General features: G+C 47.6%; 1 protein-coding gene across 1 annotated transcript in view; it reads right to left on the bottom strand.

Moving 5' to 3' along the window:
- Positions 1-10623: 10623 nt before the first annotated feature.
- Positions 10624-26302, bottom strand: part of TYRO3 (TYRO3 protein tyrosine kinase) — a 55153-nt gene continuing 39474 nt past the window's right edge. The window contains exons 12-19 of the mRNA XM_077820266.1: positions 26179-26274; positions 23633-23713; positions 21841-21933; positions 20888-21009; positions 20477-20586; positions 18916-19075; positions 17331-17467; positions 10624-11082 (exon numbers count right to left, since the gene is read on the bottom strand). Of these exons, the coding sequence (XP_077676392.1) occupies positions 10707-11082; positions 17331-17467; positions 18916-19075; positions 20477-20586; positions 20888-21009; positions 21841-21933; positions 23633-23713; positions 26179-26274 (1175 nt within the window). The 3' untranslated portion in view covers positions 10624-10706. The remainder of the gene's footprint in view (positions 11083-17330; positions 17468-18915; positions 19076-20476; positions 20587-20887; positions 21010-21840; positions 21934-23632; positions 23714-26178; positions 26275-26302) is intronic.

A 26302-nucleotide genomic window follows, 5' to 3' on the forward strand; every position in this document is an offset into this window, starting at 1 on the left:
TAGGTTGACGTACCCACACTGTAGATGCAGTGTAGACCCAGCTACGTCGACAGAAGGATTCTTCCATCAACCTAGCTTCTCTCAGAGAATTGAATTATCTACCTCAACAGAAAAAACCTTTCCATCAATGCAGGAAGTATTTACACAATGGTGCTACAGTGGCAGAGCTGCAGTGCTCTAGCTGTGTCACTGTAGCATAGACATACCCTTAGTTTTTTCCTCTGTGCATGCACACCGCAGCCTTGCTCTGGGCTCCCGGACACCTCTCTTGCCTAAGCAAGTCACAAACAGGGAAAGATAGGTGTTTGGCTGCCCAATCTAGTAGGCAGTCTCTGCGTATGCCTACCAAATCAGGCCCCTCAGGCAAGTTCACACAAACCAGCTGTGGGAGGGGAGAGCTCCCTTAGAACCTTTAGCCAAGTGGATCAGGGTACTCATTGAGGATGTGCTTCAAGTCTCCCCTCCTTCTGAGGGGGAGAAGGGATTTGAACAGGGCCCTACCACCTCTAAGGTGAGCGTCCTCATCACTAGGCTATGGAATAGTCTGATGTGAGAGCCCCCTCAATCTCGCCTATTGATGTTGTTCCACTTTAATTAAACAATGGAATACTTAAATATTACCTGAGCCAGAAAAAAAGAGTTAGAATGACTCATAGCCTAGTTAGCCACTAAGCTACACATTATAAAGGAGTGCTGCTGCTGCCTCTTTTGTTTCAGGTCCTGCACGCAGCTTCGGCAGTCAAGCGCCCATCCTTCCCCCGGTCATGGGTCACTAGCAGAGCTAGGTGCCTCTGTGCAGCCCAGGCTTAGGCTACCTTTAAGAGAGGGGTGAGGCTTAGCACACAGATCTCTGGTCAGTATCTCCCACTGGCTAGCTTAGGCTGCTCTTTGCCTAATGTGCTGGCTTTGTGAATCACATTCTTAGGTGCAAAAAGAAAAGGAGTACTTGTGGCACCTTAGAGACTAACAATGTTTCATGTTCTCTGTGTATATAAATCTCCCCACTGTATTTTCCACTGCATGCATCCGATGAAGTGAGCTGTAGCTCAGGAAAGCTTATGCTCAAATAAATTTGATAGTCTCTAAGGTGCCCCAAGCCCTCCTGTTCTTTATGCAGACACAGACTTACACGGCTGCTACTCTGAAACCTATTCTTAGGTGCCTACTTCTCCGTGTTCATGGAATAAGGAACCTAGGTGCCTAAGTCAGACTTTGTGGATCACAGTGTTGCTCCTGTGGTTTCCTAGGTACATGAAAGCTAGGCACTGTGATGCTCACTATTGCAGCCTTAAGTCCTTTCATGGATCCCATTCAAGGTCTGATTTTGAACTCACACCAGTTTTACGGTGATGTAATTCCATTTACTTCATTGGAATTAAACTACTTTCAATCTGTCAGCAGCTTACATCACAGTCTGCATGGATGGATTGCTACTAAAACTGGCCAAAGTGATCCCCTGCCTGTGCATTCTCTGGATGCTGAGCACCATGCTTAGCAGCAGAGCAATGTGTGTATACCTCAGAGGTCAAACCAGCAAGCCACTCTCTTTGAATAATGGGTTACCACAAGGCTCTGTAGTCACTTGGACACTCTTCAGTGTTTACATGAGTGATATGCCTGAAAGGATAGTGCAGAAGTTTGCATATGCTGATGATTTGGCATTTGCAATTCAGACCCATAGCTTTAAAGAACTTGACACGACCCTGACATCTGACCTTAAGATCATGGAGGAGTATTTTCAAAAGTGGCAGCTGAGACCAAATCCAAGAAAATCAGAGCAAATTGACAATAGAATCACATAAAACACTCCAACTGTTGAAACTGCGCATTATGACATTGTGTCATAATCTTGATGTCATTCTTGACCACACACTCACCTTTCACGACCACCTCAAGAAAGCAGCCTCCAAAGTGAAGACTCGCATTAACAGGATCCAAAAGTTAGTGATAACAAGCTGGGGATCAACTGCCCTGGTGCTACGAACATTGGCTGTGGACCTGGTGTTCTCAGTTGCAGAGTACAGTGCACCAGTGTGGACAAGAAGCTGCAATACAGCTGAATCAGACCATGCGAATCATCATGGGAACTTTAAAATCAACACCTCTGCTGTCTCCAGCTATCTGTCAAGCTATAGCCACAGCAAAGTAAATTACTGTCAGAGAGAGAAAAGGGAGAGGGGATTCCTTAATTGACGCTTGAAGAAGCTGCTAGACAGAGTAGCCAAAACTCTGTTCCGTGGCCTCGAGTAGGACTGTAAGCCAGAGGGGTTTCCTGGCAGCCAAGGCCTTGCCTTGAGGGAATTCGAGACAGGCCAGAGTGCCAAGGAGACCAGACCTGGAGGGAAGAAGTCATCCATAGACATGGTAACCACCTTCTCTGTTTGCCAAGCAGGAACTGTGTGAGGCTGGTACAGGGCCTGTTTGTGTATGTTTGTGAAAGAGTGGCTCACTAAGAGGAATGTATAGCTCTTAATGTATAGTTCTTTAAGCAGATAACTCCTATGTTAGACATTAATGTAACCCTTTACCGCTTGTGTAATTCCTTCTCAGTGTATGCAAATTAATTACTGTGGACCTTTTTCAGTAATCTGCTCCACTGGGAGCCATTAAAGATACATTCAGGGGTAGTAGCCCCTGGGGCCAACAAAGACTACCTGGAACTTCCCATCCAGCAGGTTATGGACAACATACCCCAACAATGCCTGAAATCACGAAAACCACTATGGACTCCATGCGACCACCTCATGTCTCTGGATCTGGCCAGGGAATGGCAAAGTATCAGAACCTCATCCACCATTCCAAGCAAGCACATTATCACAGGCCCAACAAGCCACCCTCCCAGTTTCAACCTGCCATGTAGACTTTGGACTACACTGAACCACATCCAAACAAACCATGGAACCTGTGGCTACTTTGTGCACAAGTGGAAAATCAAAGACTCCCCTGCATGCAACTGTGGTGAGAACTTCCAAACCATCAAACACATCATAACGTAGTGCCCCAAATATGGATTCAAAGGTGAAATGGAGGATATTATCAGTGTCACAGAGGCAGCCTTGAAATGGCTTATGGACCTGCAACTGCGTCTAAAGAATGTTGCTCTGCAGACACTATACGCGCACGTGAGACAGAATGGAATTACTATTGATTGACACTGATGTGATATCAAAATCAGGCCTCAGTGATACTAAATGATGTTTGATTAGGTGAAAAAGCATAAGGCTGATTCGATCCTTACAGGTCATCTTCATACAAGAGAAGTCAGAATGTGATTTCTGGGAAGGCTATTTGAATGGTAGATTATGGGCTTGATTTCCCCTCTCACTTATGTTGGTTTTACACCATTGCATTGTCTGTGACATCAGTGGAGCTACCCCTTATTTACAGCAGTGTGACAGGAGAATCAGCAGGCTGTAAAAGATCCTGTTATATAAGTCACGCTTCAGTAACATAATGATTCTCTGGTGCAAGTAGCATATGCCCCAAGAAGAAGTCTCTGTGGGTCAAATTATTTTCCTCAATTACAGTAGTGCAGCTTCACTGACTTCAAAATTGCAGAATTCAGCAGACTAGGAATGTTTGCCCACGTATATTTAGTTAGAAAAAAGAGAAAACTTTGAGCCAAATTCTCTGCTTGTGGAAATGGGGCTTTGTCCACTTGTGCCAACAGAAAATGTGGCCCACTGGCAGTGCAACAGTCCCAGGAAACTTTAGTGATGTCCCAAATAGACTTCATCAATAGATGTATTTGAAGCTGGAAAATATTTCAGGTAATGGATCAAATTCTTCTCTCAGGTACACTTGTGCAACCCAATGTATTAACTTCAATGGAGCTGCACTGGCATAACTAAGATCAGAATTTGGCACAATATCTTTAAAACCATACAGCGGCCTTCTGAGCACAGCTGAAGCCAGCATCTGACCCATTATATCTGAAGATATTTAAATGACACAGAGGAAAAAATGTTTTTCTGGGAGTTTAGTTCAGATCCTTCATATATTTATTGTGTCCCCCTTATGCAAATTTGCACTTTTAATCCCAGTAACATATTACACCTTAGGCATACACTCCATGATCACAGAAGAGCTGTTACAGAACCTTCAGAGCTCAAATTGGTAAGTAATCAGAGCATTAATGGTGGATTTAAACTCCTAATTAATGCTTTTTATTGTTCTGGACATATTGCAAATAGCTGGCCAAATTCTGCTTTCATTTGCACTGCTGTAGATCCAGAGTAACTCAGATGAAATTGGTGAATTTCACTGTTGTTTTACTCTAGAGTTACACTAGTATAACTTAGTAGAATTGGGTCCAGTTGTGAAATGTGCTCCTCATTGTCACTTTATTTTACTAGAATGTGAAGAAGAATAAAAAACATGTATCCACAGTGAAGAAATGTATTTGGAAAGGCATATTGAACCCTATATTTTTATCTCAATTCTCTAAAATCAGAAGTTCTCAAATGTTTCCACAGTGTAGGCTAGATCTTAATAAAGCAATTCCATGTACATCTCCCTCCCATACACAAATGTACAGACTACCTCCCCTCCCATTCATGTTCATGTAATATCCTTGTGGAAACTACAGCAATTGCTTACATGGAGAAATAGTATTAGGAAAATACTTATTTAATAGGCCAGCTCCTCAGCTGATGTCAATGGAACTCTGCCTATTTACACCAGCCCAGAATTTAGCCCAAACTATTTTAAACGTCTTTTAATAGTTAGAGACAAGGAGAACCACCCTCATGTGACCAACCAGCTCTCTGCAAACCACCAGCAAGTGCTCCATGAACCACCACTCTCCACAAGGCAAAACCACTGTTACAAACGTAATAATAGTCTGAACACAAGAGAAACACCACAGTCTACCGTCCAGTTAATAACAAGGTAGCAATCAGAAACCATGTCTTACATGTCAGCTAAGTGTGCAGTAACATGCTGAATCCAGTGTATTAGTTATGTTACAGTTACAGAATGTTGTTTTCTTAAGTGCCCTTCAAGTTGTCTCAAGGCTTTCAGAGCTGTCAGTTTTGTTTCTTTGGTGAAATGCTCTGAGCATTACTTAGCCTCATGTTGTATATTTCCAGCAGGATTTTCCACATACAGACCAATCCCCTCCTTGCTCCTAATTCCCATTCATTCATATAGCAGATTGGCAACAGACAGTCCCTAAAAAGGTTTTAAAAAACTAGACCAACCCCTTTAAATCCCTATCCTAGCTGTGAGCGCTTCAATTAGCAGGTGCAACAAATTTCCTAAGGTCAAATATTTCTTGTAGTAGCTTCTCAGTTAGAAAACAGCAGCTTGCAAAAACAAACCCCCAAAACATTGACATGGTTTTCATGTTACAGTTGGAAACATGCTAGTTGTAGCCGTGTTTGGAAAGCTCTCAGAATAGTAGTCCGAGAAACTCTGCTAGACCCAGGGGAGCAGCAATGGTGTTTAAATACATAGCCCCTCTGCAATGTCAATGGGACTGTGGGCTGGGCGGAGAATACCCTCTTTCCCCAGCCCACACAGATTTAGGAATGGAACAGCTTATAGTCTCTCAAGATGGAGGCTATATGGAATAGGAGACTGGGCCAAAGCAGAATCACAGCCATTTTTCACATTTCACCACTGTAAGGCTCAAAACCTACAGTCATTACGGTCTTAATGCTCATCGACGCTAAAGTCCCTTTACACTGAGAGAACAAGTAAATGAGAAGCAGAGCCACTTGTCTTTTCTGCTCTTTGACTGGATAACTGATTTTTTTTAACAGGAGCATAATGAGTGTTGACGAACAAATAATGATCAATCCGTGACTACGGGTCTCAGATACCGACAAGGAGTGTCATAGAAAAGCTTATAAACAAACGTCAGCTATGGATTCTTGAAACGCTGGCAATTGGCAAATGCTGGCAGTTGGCTGAAAACTGACACAAAATGAATAGTGTGAACAACAGCCAAATGGAGTTCAAGTAATTTATTCAGGAATAGATTTGCAAACATGCTTTTTTTCCATTATTTGACCATCTCAAGATTTGAACCAGGCAAAACCGTGGCTGATTTCAGTAGGAACTTTTATGGAGTAAGGCCTGTGAGACTTAGCTAAGTGTATGCCAAGAAAAAAAGGGGTGGCGGTGGTGGTGGAGAGAATGGTTCATTTGCGTTGGTTAGTGGTTTATTGTCACATTGCAGATGTGTCCAGCCACATCAATAAGTCTATTCTGTCCCATCAAACATATGGTCCAAATTCTAACCTTAGTTACACTAGTGCAGTTCTATCCAAGTCAATAGGACGGACGTCAATGGGGTTGCAATGACTGCAGGATCGGCCCCTATGTATAAACAAGCTGCACATGAGACCATGGCTGTGCTACAAGACAACATAGGCGCCCTTACTAGGCACAATAGCACAGTAATGTTTCAAAAAGGGGACCTATTCTCCTCCAAGTGTTACAAGAAGGTACTGTAGGAAGAAGGTGAAAGAATCATCCCAGCTTGCCCAAAACTGTAGGTGCTGACATAAAAAAACCCACCACCCTGATCATTCATGGTAAGTGACAGGCTGAGGTTATTCCCCCCCTTGGTGAGATGACCCAGGGCTAAGAAATTTCTGTTGAGATTTAGAAATAAATCAACATTTTAAATAACTGGGTTTTAATTATTTCCCAAAGGGGAAAGTGTCCAGGTAGACAGGTTCCAAATCTGACCACCCCCTAGTACATTTTCTCTTTCCTCCTTAAAGGGGCATATGCTTCCCCTCTGTGCCACATACAGAGGCCTTCACTAAGAGACAGGGGCATACACAGAGGAGAACAATTTCTGCAGCAGCATCCTCACCACATAGCTGCCTCTCTCCTCTTCATAGCCGGTATGCTATAGCTCTACAGACAGGGGAGAACCATGTAGCAGGGTATGTTCCCTGCCCCTAGGCAGCAGAATTTACTTTGCAAAAGGCATTGTAAGTGCCACAGACACTGAGTGGCCTGAGCAGAACTTAGAAGGGGAGAGAAGAGTCATGGTCCCATTGCTGAGGCGTTTGGGGGTAGGAGGGAGTGTGAGCAGGTTTAAATCTGCAGGCTGGATTCCTGTGGAGCTCCCATTTCTGTAAGAACAGGCAGCCTAAGCCTTCTGACTGCTCTGCTCTGCCACCAGAGGGAACGCTAGGGTGAAGCTGCAGCCCAAGCAAAAACACTGTTATGGGGGAGTCTGCGCTACTCTACTGGCTGCATGCAAGGAGGGGGAACAGTTGGTTCCGTTTTGAAGTGTCAGCCTTCCAAAACGATGGCTGAAATGGCAAAATCAGAAGTATTAGGCTGAGACATTACTCAGAGTCTTGCTGAGGGTGGCCCGGATCTCCCTGCCACGGAAATCAATGGCAAAGCTCCCACTGACTTTAATGGGAGCAGGAACAAGCCAAGTATATGAAGCCCCTAACAATCTAACACCAAAATATTTGAGCAACCCGCAAGGCAATTGAGATTGGCTGGGATCTCTCTGCTGTCCGTCCCAAAGATCCCCTGCAGCCATTTGGGGCACAATCTTCTCTGATCAGGGACTCTGTATATGGAAGGTCCTCCCTGAGTCTGTCCTTCTGAATCACTCAGCTGCTATTTTCAGATCATGGGGCAAGGCTTGTCTTAAGGTATCAATGCACTTGTGACTCTTTTTACCCTCCTTCCTCTTTTGGCACTGGCTCTTCCTCATCAGGAATCAGGTCCTGCAGCAGAGCCATAGCCAGAGTTAGAGCCAGTCTCCACAGCTGGCCAGTAGTAGGCTGCCTAACTAGCTGATTGGTTGGAAGATTCCGCCGGTGGGATCGTAAGCCCAGCAACAGCAGTTCAGTGGCTACTCAAGCATTTGCCAATGGCTCCTGCACCTGCTTGTTACTAGCCCTGCTCCTGCCATGCCTCACTCTAGGTAACCCAGTTCTGCCCCTTGGCTCCGATTTCTAAGCTCTGACTTCCAGTCTGACCCTCAGCTCTGGCAGCTGACCTCTGACCCTTGGCTCTGATTCCTGGATACTGACTCCTGCTCTGACCAGTAGGAACAATCGCCCACATCCCAGTCACTGACATTCTTTATAGATCATCCCCCAGAGGGGCTCCCTCTGAGCTCCTTCCCAGTGGATTTGGAAGGCTCAGGCGACTGGGCTGGAACATCCGCTACTCCACCAGCCCTTGCCATCACAGACTGGGACACAGCAGCAGGGCTAGTGGCAGTCTCAAGCCTGCAGTAGTGACACAGAGAGGTTCTGCAGTCTAGGAAGGCTGGAAGTTTCCTTCATCCCCACCCCACTCCCAGGAATCCCCCTGCCCTGAGCTCAGCTCCTCAGGCAGAAAGATTTGGCTCACTGTGTTTTCATGTGAAGGGGGGGGCAGGCAGAGCAGGAATCATGTATGAGGCCAACAAATTTCATCGGTGCCTCATTTGAATGAGAAGGCCCTTAAAGAACAACATCATCAGTTGTGAGATGGAGTGGACACAAGGCTGGGGCTCAGACACAGTACACGTTTTATTATTAAAAAAAGAATAAAAACTAATGAGATGCTTCCAGAAGTTAGATTCTATAGGTACATCTCCACTTCCCAGCTGGCTGCAGGGAACGTGGCCTTCACCTCCCACAGTAAACACACGTATGTACCTGCACAGGTACTGGGGTAAAACAATACCCTTTGTTATGTGTTATTTGCTCACTTATAACCTGTGTTTTCTGTATACCAGTTAAATTGAGAAGAAAAATCCTACATTTCCTGGTCTATAAGATGGTGCAGTCTATTGTGTGGGACTTCTGGAAGGCAGCTTTAGGACATTGTTGTTTTGAGTTTCAAAACCCCAGCTCCAACTACACCAGACTTTGTTCTAAATTAAGACTGGAATGTGGCTCTGAATTTTGCAGTCACCACCTCTCTTTACAATGGGTAAAATGAAAATCATAGTCAGCAAAGTTTGGATATTCATATTCCAGATCTGGATTTGAACTTTTCAGCTTGGTCCCATCTTTACCACTTCATTTCAAAGTATAAACATTGAATTTTACAGCATTCGCTGTGAGGGGAGTGCAATGTGGAAGCCCAAGTCACACAATACTGCAAAGTTCTTCAGGGCACAGGAAATCAAATGAGCTAGATCCTGGTCTTGTAAACATTCAGACAACCGGGGTAAGGTGTACTGCACGTCTCTGCAAGTGCTGGGAACCGGTATACAAAACACTTGCCCATTTACATTAAAATATTAAATTATTTAAAAAAACAAGACACATGACTGTTTGCAGTTATAATGTATCTGACATGCTGATTTCGGGGTGGAGGAGAGAGCTGAAATATGAATCTCTCCCTCGCTGGAAGGCTGCAGTGATAAGCAGAATATGTTCCAATGTGGTTGATCTTTTGCAGATGCCTGAAGACCTCCTCATCAGCAAGGCCCCTGATTCTCATATTTTTTCATAGTGAGGACTGCTTTTTTTAGATAGATATCCCCTTATTGACATAGGTGCTGGAACTAGGGGTCCTGGGGGTGCAGCAGCACCCCCTGGCTTGAAATGGTTTCCATCATATACAGGGTTTACAGTTTGGTTCAATTGCTCTCAAGACCTCCACTATCCAAATTGTTCCAGCACCTCCTGCTTGTTGATCCCTTTGCTCCCAACGATTCCACATCTTTTCAGTGGCACCTACAGTGCCTGGTTACATGAAAAAGGTAAGAAAAGGACAGTTAAGGAAGAAGATTAAAATAAAATTGTTCCAAAGCAAATGCTGGATCCTGCTTCTGCTGAAGTCAATGTATGGTTACCGACCTTCATTTTGTGTCTGTGCTTTTTCTTTCCTCTCCACTTTGTGTTACTGAGGAGGGGTTCCCTGCACTGCTGCGAGCCCCCACTGCAGTGCTCGATTTAGTTCTCTGTGAAGTATGGTTCTATCCTCTTGCATGGTTGCCCCCGCCATCTCATTTTACAAAAGCTGCACATTTAATCAGGGCTGCATTCAGATCAAACAGAAGAAAACAAAAGACACAAAACAGGTGCACGGGGTGGAGAAAGGTGTTGGATTTTTGTTGGTTTCAGTTTAGTTGTTCAACAAAAGCATCTGGAAGTTCTAAGAGTGCCCCGGGCTGGTCTACTTCTAGCAACAAGTGTCATTGCTTGAAAAACACTAGCTGTTTTATCACTGTGTGTAAGCAGCTCCGTAGATCACAGATTGAGAACCACTGAGGTAGGCAACAGGTCTAGGCAGTACTGCTGAGTGAACACAAGGGGGCTTTTCTTCCCCTATGTCCTGAACGACAGCGTAAATATTCGCCAGTGTTTCCAGATCTACTGGTCCAAAACTCACACAGCCAGAATTGAAAAAGCATCCACAAAATAGCAAGCACTGATGGACTAGTATGTGCATTCAACTCTATGGTGGCAGCCAATGAGAATTAGCCGAGCAAACAAACACTCATTGGTTGCTGTAGCTTTGAACCCCACTCCCATTGGATGCGATCGACCTTTAATCCTACCCCGCAAAAGTCCAAGGGGTTATTATGATTTGTGATCTTTCTGAGCTGCCCGCAACAGCAGCCCATACAGATGGTGCTAGCTACAGAAGCAGCCCTAATTATAGCTACCCATGCGGCTTAAAAACATCCTCCAACTTGGCTTTAGAAAGCAGTGCGACATGGCCGTACAGCTGCACACACCCCATCGTAGAGAACGGAAGCGTCTCTTTCTTACAGGCTAACAACTTCTCTCTCCTTCTGACTCCAGCTCCTGCAGAAGGCTCCTGGCCTCCCCTTCAGCTGCACTGGGACGCCTTTCACTTCCAACATCATTTCCAAGGCACAAGGGGCTCATGATGTAGCGATAGTCACTAGTGACAGCAGCAGCTGCTCCAGCAATGTTCTCTCCGCTGTCCAGATTTCTAAATGAAGCATACAGGGCAGGGTTGCTCCCAGAAGTCTCTTTGGCCTCCCCAATGTTGACATATAAAGGATCCTGACTGGACGAGAGCATGGACATTCTCCCCTGAATCATTTTCAGCTGTAATTTCAGCATTCCAAAGCTAGGGCGTAGCTTGGGCTCAGAATGCCAGCATCTGCACATGAGATCATAGCTGCAATGCAAACAGAGTAAAGAAAGCTGAAAAATATAGAGGGTCTGTGTGCAAAGTAACCCTGGCCACTAGTCATGTGGCAAAGCCACTAACAAAACAGGACCCAATTCTTCACTCAGCGACATGGTACAGCCACCACTTTAGGGGTCAATTGTGCCGACAAGCCATAATGGAGGGTGGGGGAGCATGCAATTCCACCCGATTCCAGTGGAAGTTCTGGGAGTAATTCTGTTCTACCACCCCAAAAATCTCTGTGTACAGAGGCAAGTCAAGCAGCCAGATCTGCAGAGGAGTCACCCACAGCCCTAAGTGAATATTCCTAGGATTTGTCCGGGGTGGGTTGAGCAGGAAAAAGTAGGGTGATGGGGAGGGGAGAGTTCTAGTTTTGGTGTGTTGTAGAATTAACAAGGGCATTTGTCAAATCTGAATTCTGAATGCTTATTTTTTGGTTGAGCTAGGGGTGCCACTAGAGCCTTTTAGAAGCAGATACATGCTTTTTTGGGCAGTAAATTGACATAGCTACAATACAAAAAAAATAAAAAGCACACATCCGTCTCCAGAGCTCACTGACACAAAAGCCGTTTGCTCAGGCTTGGCACAGGGTGAGAGGATTTGCCTTCAGTATGTTCAATAGGATCAAATTCCTAGTCTCCTCACATTTTCCAGAGTATTTTCACTTTGGTCGGAATGACGGTTGCCAAGAAGCAGGTTTTTCAGGAGGCGCACACACAAAAGATCAAAATCAAAAGGCCAGTCAGACAAAGCTGATTTGGGAGAGCATCAGTCCACTGATGCTGCTTGGCATGAATAGAACCCCGAATAAATGCAATGGGTAGTAATAGATTTTTATTCTCTTTGCAGGAGTTCTCAACCTTTTCCTTGCTGAGGCCCCCCTCGACATGCTATAAAAACTCCAGGGCCCGGTGGGGTTGGGGAACTCAGGGCTCCGGGCCAGGGGACCCTTGGGCATAGGCATAGTTTTACTTCTATTTTGGGGGACAAGGGCTGGCAGGGCTTGAGCCAGCTCCGCCGAGCGGGGTCCATGGAAGGAGTGCCACCTCCAGCCCCTGACTCACTCAGGAGCTGCTCCCAGCTTTGCCCGGGGGGAGGGGGCTTCAGCACCGGGGCTCAGGGCACCGGGTTTCAGCCGTGGGGCCCCACAGTCCTCCTGAAAGGGCTCGCGGACCCCCAGGGGGCCGCAGATCCCTGCTCTTTGTTCAATAGTATGTGTATTTTACTCTCAACGGTGGATCAGAGATTTTATTGTTCCAGATCCTAATCAAATGATCGATAAAACCGCGAGGAGGAAAAATAAAAAAACAAACCAGCAGCCAGATCTTTAGGAGCAAAAATTTCTGGTCAGAGTTCTAAAAGCTTCTATCTAAACTTTGTTATCTCAGTTCCTCGGGCATAATGGAACCCATCCACAATTCATGGGCAGCGGGTATCAAAGGCAGGGGGAGGCTGTGCCTCCCCAAACCGCCTTGCATGGCACTGCCAACGCTTCACCCCCAGGCCCCTTCCTGCTTCCTTGGCTGTGTTGTGGGGGGCTCTTCCCCCCCCGTAGATGGAACCCCAGGCTGGGGGGCTAATGGGAGCCGGCCTGCACTCCGGGGTTGGGGAGGGAGGCCATGCCACCCGCTCACCTGCTCGGTGCTCCAGGGCTGGGGCTGCGCCGCCCACTCACCCGTCCGGCGTTCCGGGCTTTGGTGGGGGGGCCGTGACGCCTGCTCACCTACCCAGCGTTCTGGGGCTTTGGTGGAGGGCCTGCGCTGCCCGCTCACCCGCCCGGCGTTCCGGGGCTTTGGGGGGTGGGGCCTGCGCTGCCCGCTCACCCGCCCGGCGTTCTGGGGCTTTGGTGGAGGGCCTGCGCTGCCCGCTCACCCGCCCGGCGTTCCGGGGCTTTGGGGGGTGGGGCCTGCGCTGCCCGCTCACCCGCCCGGCGTTCTGGGGCTTTGGTGGAGGGCCTGCGCTGCCCGCTCACCCGCCCGGCGTTCCGGGGCTTTGGGGGGTGGGGCCTGCGCTGCCCGCTCACCCGCCCGGCGTTCTGGGGCTTTGGTGGAGGGCCTGCGCTGCCCGCTCACCCGCCCGGCGTTCCGGGGCTTTGGGGGGTGGGGCCTGTGCTGCCCGCTCACCCGCCCGGCGTTCCGGGGCTTTGGGGGGTGGGGCCTGCGCTGCCCGCTCACCCGCCCGGCGTTCCGGGGCTTTGGGGGGTGGGGCCTGCGCTGCCCGCTCACCCGCCCGGCGTTCTGGGGCTTTGAGGGGTGGGGGCTGAGCCGCCCACTCACCCGCCCGGCGTTCTGGGGCTTTGGTCGGGGGGCTGAGCCGCCCGCTCACCCGCCCGGCGTTCCGGGGCTTTGGTCGGGGGGCTGAGCCGCCCGCTCACCCGCCCGGCGTTCGGGGGCTTTGCGGGGGGGGGGGGGGGGAGGAGCTGCGCCGCCCGCTCACCCGCCCGGCGTTCCGGGGCTTTGGGGGGTGGGGCCTGCGCTGCCCGCTCACCCGCCCGGCGTTCCGGGGCTTTGGGGGGTGGGGGCTGAGCCGCCCGCTCACCCGCCTGGCGTTCCGGGGCTGGGGGCACTCCGGCAGCCTGGGGGTGCGGCTGGCTGCTGCACTGGGAGGTGGGGGGACTCTGGGCTCCGGCAGGGTGGGTGGGGCCTCAGGAAGAAGGTGTGGTCCGGGCTGGGGTCTAGTCTCCCCAAGCCCGGGGTTCACCCGCCACCCATACTATTACTATTACTATGACAGAATGACAACTTGACTGGTAAAGGGCACCATCCTCATGTACCATGGGCACTATTATTCTGGTTCAGAGGGCTGTAAAGAAACAGACAAAGTCTCCATTGCTCGAATAACTGAACTTAAAATGGCCTTGTTTGCTCTGGAAAAATTTACCAAGATTACTGTGTGTTCCACCTAGATTGGCTGTGACACATTCCACCTCCACACGCACAACTCTATCAGTCATTTATCAGCCATGGTACCAGTCATGCTATGTAGACTGCTTTTTCTGAGGTCAAGTAGCAACTGAGCTTCAGTCATTACAGGCAAAGTTATAGGAGTGCCAGAGTGGATAAAGGTCAGAGTCAGCAGTGGAGCTATTAGCTCTGCTCCTGATTGTGGCTCAGCAGGAGAACCTCTTACGCTCCACCGGCTAACAACCCCCCAATCCCCACTCTGTCCCCCTCCATCCAGTCATGCCTCCATGAAGGCACTGTAGATGTTGCACCAGGAGTGCTAGGTCATGTTAGAAGAGCAGAGAAAGTGAGGAGGGAAGATGAGATCCATTAAATGGGATAAAGAAAGTCCATGGAGGTTCTTAAATACAAGCATGGCTTTTGAACTGGGTCCTGAAACGGATTGGGAGCCAACAGTGTTGGAGGATGGGGATCACATGGTTGCTCCTCTTTGTTTAAAGAAAACCGTGACCTACTATCCTGAGTTTGTGAACTTTTAGAAAAACCTGGTCCTACTCAAACTGACCAGGCGATCAAATAGATCCCAACACTGACCATCCACCTCAGGGCTGGCAAATAACTTCCTACAACTGGTACATGCTGAAGAGATGGCACACACATGCTTCCCTACTCTCCAGAGAGCATCTTCTCACTTAGCGCAAGACATGCCTGGGAAACATCTGCTGCAGTGGTCAGAGACAGAGCTCTCCAGTGAGACCTACTCAGTACTTAATTTGTAATGAAAGTGGTGCTGGGGCTCAAACAATTTTTGTACTTTCATAACCGTCACAGCAAGCCCAGAGGTGCCGGGGCTATGAACTGCCAAGCCTAGAGGGGCTGGGGGCTCAGCCCTGGCACAAATTAAGCATGGGACCAACTGCAAAACCGACAAAGGGAGATGGCCAGGAAGGAGCTCTTCCCTCTTACAATGCAGCACAAGAGAACGAGGGCCAAACTCACAGAAATTAGTGCAGACAGGCATACATCAAACTTCCCAGAGCTAGGCTGGCCCTTTTATGCCAGGCAGGATTCACCCTCCAGAGGGCAGGCAACGGTGGTATTGCTCCTTCTTGTGGGGATTTTACTGGGGAAGGCACCTTTAGCTTACCCCAGATACTTCAATGGTTAGATCCGGTGGGGTGGCCAGGGTGACGGTATAGTCTGAAAAGTGGGATCTGTGTCACATATCTGCTTCATGTGGATCAGAACCCACAGTTCTCAATCAGGCCAAACTCTCCCTGACCTCAGTGCGAGTTTTACTCAGGTAAGGAGGGAAGAATCAGGTCCTATGTGTTTTATACGTAACTCAGCTCTGCTCAGCCTGGGAACAAAACAAGTTCTTAGTGTCACCAGCCCAGCAGAACTCATTCAGCTAGAAAAAAGCCAGATCTCTTGTATTCTTCTTTGTGCATCACCCACCAAGCTGGCAACTAAATTCCTATTCCAGAATCTTTATTGTTGCTGATTCTTCCGGGAGAGCAAGATCTGACAGTTCTGGCAGTGAAAAGCACCCCAAAACAAATAGACCTGTAAACTTGTAAACTGAGCAATCTGATATGAGGTTTACTGAGAAACAAAGAATACAGAATTGCATGATGGCATTTTTTACTCTTCTTACTGTAGCTAGACAGCACTTTATTGAGCCCGTTACTAATTTTGTATTGGAGCAGTTGGCTCCCATGGCATTACTCCTGATTTACACCAATCAGAAGCAGGCCCACATACTACACAAACACGCCGTACAAAAGAATTGACCAAAGCCTGGTTACTCTGACTTGCTCGCTACTCTGCAGTGCCACATTCACTGTATATTTTGGCTTCATTGCCAGAGTCAAACAATGGGTTGACAAAAAGGTATACAAATGCTAGGAAACAGTCAAAAAGTGATCTGCCATGAAGACTAAGGTGAATGACTTACTAACAAGAGCCCAGATCATTCCCTTATGTGGAACAGCCAACATGGGGGACAGGCAACTCCGTGAAATAGGGATTCCTCCAGATCATTCTATAAGCACCACTTTACAGATGGGGAAAGCGAGACAGAGAGGGAGAGCCAACATTTTCAGAAGCGTCCCCTGTGCTGGGCTGTGTGATGGAGTGGTCTGCCACAGAGGACATGGAGACCTTATAGGGCGGCTAGTGAAAGGGTTAAATGGAGAATATATTATTTGTACTAAGATGCTTAAGGAAAAATGGGAAAGTAGAATCCAATGGCTGGGAGTGCTCAATATGGATGGCTTCTCATTTCCTTTTCTCAGATGCCTTTGTCCAGAATGAAAAGGCTTTTACCTTAGGAAATGCATTGGAGTAATCCTCTTGGAGCTGAGAAAGATGGCAGTATTTGCTACCAGCTTTGAGACTCCTTTTTGAGTCAGGTAGAGGGCACTGATTGATCAGCATGTATTAGGGGTGGAGCTAAGGAACTATAAAGACTGCTTCAGCCTCAAGGGATTCATTCCAGCTTGATAGCTCAATCTAGGCAGAAGTCTGTTCCAGCACTGGGGGGCTTATGCCAGCATCTATAGAGTGAAAGATCTGGATACACACATTCCATGTAATTTTACAAAGAGGGAACACTTCATCACCCAGCAATGCAGTGTGGAGATGATCATTTGGAAGCTACAGCTGGTGCAGAATGTGGCTGCCTAGTGGCATTAGCTGCAGGGTCTGAGGATATATTACACCAACATTCCAAGCACTGGCTTGGCTTCCTTGCCATTTCCAGCCGCAGTGTAAGATGTGGACACTGATCTATAAAGCCTTACATGGCTCAGGTTCTGGCTACCTGAGAGGCCCCTCAGTCTGCCTATATATTCTGCCAACTGCAGTTGAGGTCAGCAGAGATGCTTTCGATGACAGTGCCTAGCAATAGAGAGTCCTCTGCTCTGAGATATGCTTCCCCCATAGTTCTGCCAAATTATTAATCTTCTGACCTTCAGGGCATGGCACAAGGTCCATCTCTTTGCTTAGGCTTTGGCCTGGAGGAGGTGGGAAGCAGTGAGTTTCAAGGAGTTTCAACGCGGGTATAGTTTAGCAAGGGGGGCAAAGTCTCAGGCATAGTTAGCTGTATGTGTAACTACCCTGCCTTCGGTGGTGTGACGCCAGCAGAGAAACTGGCCCCTTGTTTTTATAGTTTGTAGCAACCCCAATGACTGTCTCTAGCAGGTGTCTTCAAATATTGAAAAGAAATAGACGGTGAACAGAAGCCATGCCAGCTGTCTCTGTCTCTCTCTGTCTCCATTAAGAGAGGATTCTCCATGGGGGTCAAAACAAACCAAGGGACAAGTTACTCACATGTCTTCCAGGCACTCTGGGGGCTGCTTCAACCTGTTGCCCCTGATGAGGTAGTTGTAGATTTCTGCATTTTCAATGCCTGCGTAAGGGGTTTGTCCTCGGGTCACAATCTCCCACATCGTCACACCAAATGCCCACTGAAACAGAACAGCAAACAGAGCTGGAAAATCACAGGTTCCCTGTTTGCCAGGGCAGCGGGCATTATTTTTTCCAACTGGTTGCTGTGAGCTAATTAACTTATTGCGCTGTGCCAGATTTTGGACTACTAGAGGATGTGCACAGTTTGGCCACGATGCCTAGGGCAGTGCAGGGAATGAGCCACTTTTGACTTAGTATGTTCTGACATGTATCTTTGGAAAATGCCAGGGGAAGTCTAACCAGCAGGATTTGCTGTGTGCAAAGAAGACTGTTTCTCATAATCAGCGATACATGCAGTTGTGTCATCAGTCACTTGTTGGGCGCACTCAGCATCAAGGTCGAGGACAGTACCTCATGCAATATTGCAGCCAGGCCGTATGGCAGGGGTTCTCACACTTAACTGCTCTGCGACCCCCTTCTGACAACAAAAATTACTACACAACTCCAGGAGGGGGGGACCCAAACCTGAGCCTGCTCAAACACCACCACTCAGAGAGGGGGCCACAGCCAAAGGGCTTCAGGCCCAGGCAAGGGACCTGTAACCTGAGCCCCACCACCCAGGGCTGAAGCCCTCTAGCTTTGGTCCCGGGCCCCAGCAAGTCTAATGCCAGCCCTGGTGACCCCATTAAAATGGGGTCGCGACCCACTTTGGGGTCCTGACCCACAGTTTGAGAACCACTGCTGTATGGTATCACCAGCTGCCTCTTCAGAGGCAGCGTCAACAACTGGTAATTGGCAGTGCAGGTCCACAGGCAAAGGAAGGAGCCAATGGGAAGCCAGATCAGAAGGCAGCAAGGGAGAGAGGAGGGAACCAAAAGGCAGACCTAGAGGAAAGGAAGAGGAGCTCCAGGTGTATGTGCTTGTGCTCACTTCCTTAGGGAAATGTAATAAGGAGGAGTATCTAAGGAGTGAGTGGCCTTTTAGTCCACATAACAATATGGCAGGGATGTGTGATGTCATCCTCAACACAGCCCCCTGCTGGATGAAATAGCATTGCCAGAGCTACTCCAGTGTGTGCGTGTGAGAACGATGGCAGAGAAAAAGGGAGAAGAACAAGGGTGAGAAAGGAAAGATGAAACTGGAGGAATAGAAAGGATGGGGTGGGGGAACAAGAGAGGCAGAGAGGTGAGGGAAGGAGGCCAGGGATGAGAAATGGCGAGGGGTAAAAGAAGAAGAGGGCCAGGTGAGAGGGAGTCATCACTGTCATATTTGTACCACAAACTGCTCTTTTCAGCTTCAAAACATTTCCCAGATTCCCCAGTTCTGACATCATGATCCAAGCCAGGAGACAGAGATGCGCCCATCCCTTCACACAAGGCATCAGCCATTCACATGATCCTCTTCCGTCGCCAAGGGCCTGATTCACTGTCTGGTGAAGTCAACGGAAAAATCTCCACTGGCTTCTAGGGGAGTTGGACCTGGCTCCAAACACTAGAGCAAAACTTACCACATCACTGTGTGTTGTGTAAAGATTGTCTGCAAGGCTTTCTAGAGCAAGCCACTTCACTGGCAGCTTGGAGGCGCAGCCCTGACGGTAATAGTCTCCACTGTAGATTTTCTTAGAAAGCCCAAAGTCTGCAACACACACGTTCATATTCTCATCCAACCTAAGGGAAAATGTGAAAGAGTAAGAAGGCAACTACGGGCTACATTCAGGTAGCTAGAAATAAGTCCAAGACTGGCCAGCTCAGGGCAGTGGTAATAAGGTAGAGAGCCTTTCAGCTTTAGCTCACCAAATCAAATGGGGCCCAGGGTTGGTAGTGTCCCCAAGTCATCCCCATTTGGTGGGGATGTGAAATAGGTTGGAGGTCTCAGTACAGTTCCTAGGGACTAACAGGGGAGTCACTACGACCCTGGCAGTGCGGGAGAAGAGTGACTTCCACCGAAAGCGGTCCAGAGAGAATCGCCTCCCCTACCCACAGTGTTTGTGCAAAATGGTGCACTTAAACTTCCGCTGCCTGGGCCAAATTTGCGAAGCTATTTGAGATGCAGACAGGTGCCTAGTGGGTTGGAAGTGGTTTTATTTAGATGTACACCAGTCTGACTAATTAAAGAAGAGTTTGGTTCCTTCCCTTGCTCCATCCCAAGTAGACAGGGGAGGAGGAGGGATGAGAAACTAAGCCCTCTAAGCCCTCTCTTTCCTCACACCAGGCAGGTGGTTGAGAAGCCGCAATGCTGCATCATGCACAGTTGTCAACAATTTAGTTATTTCAAGAGAAAATCCACGCGGTGGGCCAAGGTCCACGTGTCACCAGTGGGTTCCATGTGCACCCTGGGTAATCCTAGATTAGTTTTAACATCTTCATTATCAAGCCCTCAGAGCTGACACAGTTTTCTGGCAGTTCTAAAAGCTCCTTTCTCTTATCACAGCGCAAATCCACTCTCTGCTCTGTATGTTGTATCGTGACCTTGCAACAATACCTGATGATGTCTCATCAGAATGACACAATGCTGCAAAAACATAACATGCGCCCCACCAAACATCAACCCTGCGAAATACACACAGAACCCAATGACAGGAGTGCTGGAGATAAGATTCAGTGAAGCACCCAAACTGATCCCTAGGAGTCACCTGTGAAGATATGCCACTCCTCCGATGGGAAATAACGGTGAGAGTGATTAATCATCGCAATAATTTACCAAAGGTTTTGGTAGAGTTTCCATTTGTAAATCAAGATTGGATGTTTTTCCAAAAGCTCCACTTTTAGGGAAGTTCTCTGGCCTGTGTTATGCAAGAGGTCAGACTAGGTGATCACAACGGTCCCCACTGGCCTTCGAATCTATGAATCCCTACACAGCTAATAGGTCTTAGCTTCCCCATATCTGTTGCCACTTTCTTGGAAGGAAGGACTGTATCCTGCTAACCCTTCAGGAAAAGGCAGGCTACCGCCCCCTCCTGTGACTTCATGGGGCTTCTCACTCCTTTCTCTCTTATCTCTCTCTTATGAAGGCTTTGCCTCCTTCCCTCCCTAGCCTTTGTTTGGTATGAAAGCGCCTGGCCCACTTACATGCAGTTCCGAGTAGCAAGGTCCCTGTGTATGAAGTTTTTCGAGCTCAGGTATTCCATCCCACTGGCAATATCAATCATGAACTTGAGTAATGTCTGAAGAGGCAAATTCTGCAAGAAAGCACAGTTCTAGATTGGTCCCTTGAACATTCCAGTCACTCAGGGCCAAACTGAGGCATTTACCCCCTGGTCCACACTGGGGGCAGTGGAGAGGCAGCTTGTCCTCAATGCACGCACGACAAAGTAAAGTCATTTCAGAACCTTGTGAGCCTGGAGTCTCCAGTGAGATCAAAACCTTCTAGCCCCTTGCAAGTACCTTTGAGAGATAAAAACCTGCACCAGTGTGAATGTGATCTTCCCAGCACGCCCCCTCCCCCTCCCTGAGAGGAACTGTACAAAGAGAAAGACTTACAAAGGGGTTTTCTCCAATCCGGGACATCAGCAGAAAAGCATGGAGGTCTCCGTGCTTCATAAAGGGTAGGATGACCATGGGAATTGGGAGCCGACCCTTAGGGCGACTCCGCAAACTGACTCCTGGGGTGAGAGAGCACACAGCAAAGAGCAGTTTGCAAACAGGTCCATCCTGAGCAGGGCGTTCCACTTGCCTCTCCCTCTTCTTAACAGTCTGGGGGCAACACGGTCACTCACATTTCTGGAGGGTTGAATTCCATGTGCCACCCTCCCTCTCAGGGCCTGACCCTATGAGGTGCAGAGACACCTACCTCAGGGGGAATTGCAGGTGCTCAACACAATTCAGGAGGCACTCAGCTCCTTCAGGCCTGGGCCCTATAGTTCCTAGGATCCCTCCAAAGGGGGTGGTGACCTGCACCACAGAGCACTCGGAGTTTTGCTTGCATTGCCCCACAATGCCTTAGAGCAAGGCAGGAAATGTCCTGCTGTCTTCTTTCTCACGGTTTAGGAGTTTCTAATCTGATGGATAACAAAGGTTTATTTTTTCCCCTATTTTTTCCACTGACCCATCCAACATATCCCTTTCACCAGCTATTTCTCAGCCAGGCCATCTGTGGCTAACGTTGCCGAATGCATTTCCAAAAGCCAAGGAAGAACGGAGAAATGGTTTAAGAGAAATCATTTACAGCTGCATTAAAAATATACGTGTGCGTGCACACACATCTATAATTACACACACTTCAATTCCCGATGGGCCTGGAAAGGAGCAACACCCACATCCCACACAATGGGGAGGGCCAGTGGAACACGGCTGCCCACCGCTCCAGAAGCTGGCTGCAGCTCAGTGCTGTTGCACAGTCTGTATACATTTATGTGTATAGTTTATGAAGCAGTTTGGGATCCGACAAGGCAGGAGGAACTACATTGTGCCACAGAACTCTGCTTCTGGCTCACCGATCAATTTAGTAACATGTGGGTGGTCAAACTCCTTCATGCAGGCAGCCTCTCGCAAGAATTCTTCAATGTCGCTTGAGGTGAAGATATCCGCTGAAAGACAGAAGCACGAGATTTTTCCTCAGTGACTCAGAGGAGCATTAAGAGACATGATTATCAGAAGCTTGCTTTGTGAGGCATAACACATTGTCTCAGACGCACAATTAGATAACATTTCACAACAAAGCCTAGCCTGCCACATTCTCCTGGGACGTAGGGGGAGAACAGAAGTTGGAACAGGGAGAGAGCCTCAAGCATACATCAGGGACATCTGGTGACTTCATTCTTGGCAGAGCAAAAACCTGTCGATTAGCAGCTCTTTTCTCAGCAACAGCTTTCATTGGAAGTCACAGAAATCATGAGTGGGGCTTAAAGACATGGGAATTAATTAGCTAAAAGGAACTGAATTATAATGTGTGGGGGGAGGTGATAGCCTGGCAGAAGAGATTAAAGATGTTGCCAACCAACTAGATAGTCTGGAATCCCAGTCCAAAATGGGGGAGACTATTTAATACATGACCTTGGTGGCACAAAAGATCAATGCTTTTATATCTCTTAGCAGTATTGCTTCTTTTATTTTGCAGGAGCGATGATTTCTTTGGCACCAGCAGCCTTGGAGATCTTGGACCAAATTCAGCAGTGACATTAAAGGGCGTGAAAGTTACTCATTGACCAGTTTCTGATCTGATAACAACAGTATAAATCTGGATTTTTCTGCTGTTATTCCAGATTGTGAAGTGAGCTAAGGGTTCAGTGCAGCATGTCATTTCCCCTTCCTTTATGTCACTGCTGAATTTGGTGGGAGTTCTTAAGACCTGCTGGGAGATCAGATTCAGAGCCAGAGGTTTACAAACTGGTCAGAAAAATGCTTGTAAATGGCAAAACAGTGTAACTTGCACTAATCTGGTATTAAATAAATGAAAAGTGAGTGTAGTTTACAGTCTTGTGCTCAGTGGGGACCAAACTCAGCTCCAAGAATAAGCAAGCATAACTTCTGTTTCAGCCAATGGCAGCTGCACCCATTTACATCACGTCTGACTTTGGCTCCAGGAGTGACAGGGATGGAGTGGCGCAGGTTAGTGTGTGAGTGTGTGTATGTGAGAAAATGTCCTGCTTTATTTTATCTGCTTTATCTGGTAGTTGCTTTTCCAGCTACAACCCCACTTCCCAGTCAACATGGAAGTTAGGCTTGTTTTGTACATCCACTGAATGCCAAATCAATGGGTGTTCTGCTATATTGTCACTTACACCCAACACATAACTTACGTTACTATTTACTTCACCACTGAATTTGGCCCAGAGACTTTCATCCATTTACTTCAGGATATATTTGGATGGATTTGGCCCTTCATTGCTACCTGTGTAGGGCCAAGTAGACTTGATGGAATTGTTCATGCCATAGGACTTAGTATGGTGCAGAATCAAGGAATTGAGTGGCATTCTCTGAACTTAATAGTAATAATATTTACTATTTGCTTCTCGTGGTGCCCAGGATGTGCTAGGTGCTGTATAAACCATAAGGAGGCATCGTCCCTGCCCTGAAGAGTGTATATTTTTTTAAAGAAGAAATGGACAGAGATGAAGGGGAAAGAAAAGGGATCAGCAAACAAGCGAGGTGGCTCAGCGGGAGCATGTACGGTGAAATCAATGTTGATAGACATTTACTGAGCAAAATCGAACCCTTCCAAGCCTAAATGTAATCTTTCCAAGTGATTTTATTGGAAGTGTTTCAAGTAGCCCTGCTTTCACCCACCTTTCAACATCTTTACTGCAACCTTCTGGAAAGAGCCATCCTCCAGCTTCAGTAGCGCCTCTCTAACCGACCCAAATTCGCCTGTGGAATAAACCAGAGCAGGCAGTAAGGAGACAATGCTAGCGCAGATGATTCACATCACGTTTACTCCAGGGATCACGGAGGCAGAAGCTGGGAGCTGAAGAGCTATAAGGAGTATGGCTACCAGCTCCATTTCTCCTACAGCAGTCCCATTCAGCAGCCCATGAGCATATGCGTGCGTGGGAGGCCGGGGCAGCATGACCAAGGGAAAGGAAATACCGTGATGGAGGTATGCTAGGTAGGGGACAGTTTCAACTGGCAACCCTTTGCTGACTGAGGACGTGCAGAGCTGGAGGGAGGGCCATGGATCACAGCTGAGGAGTATGTCTGGAAAGGGGATATTGCGAGGGGCATGGCTGAATCAGGCTTGGCTGGGGTCTCTCAGCTGGAGAACTAAGGAAGTTTTCATCTGAGGAAGCTCTCCAAGGTGACAGCTGTCAGAGATGACAGCCAAATGACGGTGCCAGTGGGATTCATCAATCAGCCAAGACACGATTGGGCCTTATCTCTGCAAATTCAGGGATTAACATCCACTGACTATAGCTGGCCTGACAATCTATTCAAGCACTTGTGTGTGGACAGGAAGCACTCCTCAATCAATTGAGGGGGTGTTTGCCCCAGTAAATTTCTCCAGTGAAAACAAGGCCCCGGTGTAGACACAGCATGGCTGGCTATACCATGTTAAAGTTGTTTTGGCCTGAAGTGGTTTTAAACCATAACACAGATTTAAAACAAATATAATGTATCAGTTTGCATTAGTTTCAGTGTAGCTTTGATTTGCCTGATGGGATAAGTTCCAGCTGCTAAATCCACACGATTTCATAATCGCTTATCTTGTAGACGAATGCACTTAGTTTGAGGTATATTGTTTCAGATCAGAATGCTGCCAAGTAAGCAGCACTAGAGCAAGAGTGAGAAAGTGGAGCAAGGTGGTTCTGGCATCTACGCCACAAGTGAAAGGACCTGATAGAAGTTAGCTTCTTTCTGCTAGCTTTTCTCCAGTGCCATGCTCAATGCTACATGTGGTCATTCCACAATCACAATGCACAAAAGACCAGGTCACAGGACCCAAAGTGGGAGAAGTTGGGGGGTAAAAGACAGTTGAAAGCCACCTTTATGCTGTCCCTAAGGGCAACCAAAGGCTGTTACACAGCCAGGGATCATCAGAGCACAAGGCACTCCACCCACTGCACCCATGCCTTCTCCTACTCCCACAACACCCCTGTGCTGAGAATTGGGGTTGGGGGCCTGGAGAAGATAGTGCAGAACTGGAGGCACCAGGCCTATGCCATCTAGGAATTTTCTCAGACTAAGGGAATGCCCAAGTGCCTTGTTAGGGCAACTTTCCAGCTCATTTGTACCATGGAAGCAGCCCAGGAGCACCAGAGTGTGAGCTGAGGATCTGGCCAGATGGGTCAACAGTGGGATGATCCTCTCTACCTGTCAATGAAATCCAGACACAAGGGGCAGGCACATGTTGCCTCCACACCCAAGTTCTATTGCCTAGCAGCATCAAGATCTGAGCCCTTTTTTTCTGCAGGAAGATCATCCTCCTACCATGAAACTGACTTTCAGAAGCACATTTTTTGGAGGCTGGGGAGGTGGGTGGGTGGGGGGGCAGTACAGTCTCACTGGAGCAGGATTGAAGAGAATTGCATTAAAGCTAATCTTAGAAACCTGTTGTTTATGTCAAAACGAAAACCAACTCCCTTTTCCATTACCTATGCCGCCTGACTTCAGTTTCCCTTTGGATTAATTGTGGCCTTTTGATTAAATGCTTTACGTTTTTCTAGTGATTAACCTGAACTCAAATGCTAGAGCTGAACACTCTCAAATTCTGGTCAAATTCAGATCCAGCTGCAGACTTACCCCTATAATGCTTTAAACCCAAATCGCCCAAGACAGAGAACATTTCAATCTGGATCCATATATTTTTTTTGGTCTTGGGTTTTGTTTTGGTTTTTTTGTAAAGTGCCTCATAGTCTCTGTGCTGCCTTATTTCATTTAAGTTTCTAAAGCCTATTGGGATACAATTTTTATAGAACTCCTTACATACCATTTAGGTGCATTGTATACATTTGTAAGTTGAAGGGATGGCTGAAATTTGAGCAAATCTGCCTTAGCTTAAAACACCCGGAAAGTTTGCATACCAGTGGACCACGAGTACTGTGTAAAACCTTATGTGTACGATAGCTATAACTTAGTCTCATGACCTGATTAAAAAATACTTAACAGCTGTAGTGTAGATGTGGCCTAATCACATCCCCATAATCAAGCCAAAGCCTTGAATTGTTTTAACCCAGGAGATGGTTAGTGCCCATCTAAAACTACAACACTTAACCATGTTCAGCAGGATCAAGGGACAAATGGGTTGTAACCACTTCCCCTGACTTGGTGATGGTTGAAATAGATGGGGCATTAATCAGAGTGTATTAGGTCTTGTTCAAGTTTTGGTACAGACTCACCCTTGCCTAGCATCCTTCCCAGAGTGAACTGCTGCTCCTGGATTAGAACATCCTTGAGTTTGGTCTTCAGCTCATCACTGATCCCTATGCTGTCCACTGGAAAAATGAAAGGAGGAGGGATCAA

Source organism: Eretmochelys imbricata, chromosome 6 (genome assembly GCF_965152235.1).
Source record: "Eretmochelys imbricata isolate rEreImb1 chromosome 6, rEreImb1.hap1, whole genome shotgun sequence".
In the NCBI taxonomy this organism is placed as follows: Eukaryota; Metazoa; Chordata; order Testudines; family Cheloniidae; genus Eretmochelys; species Eretmochelys imbricata.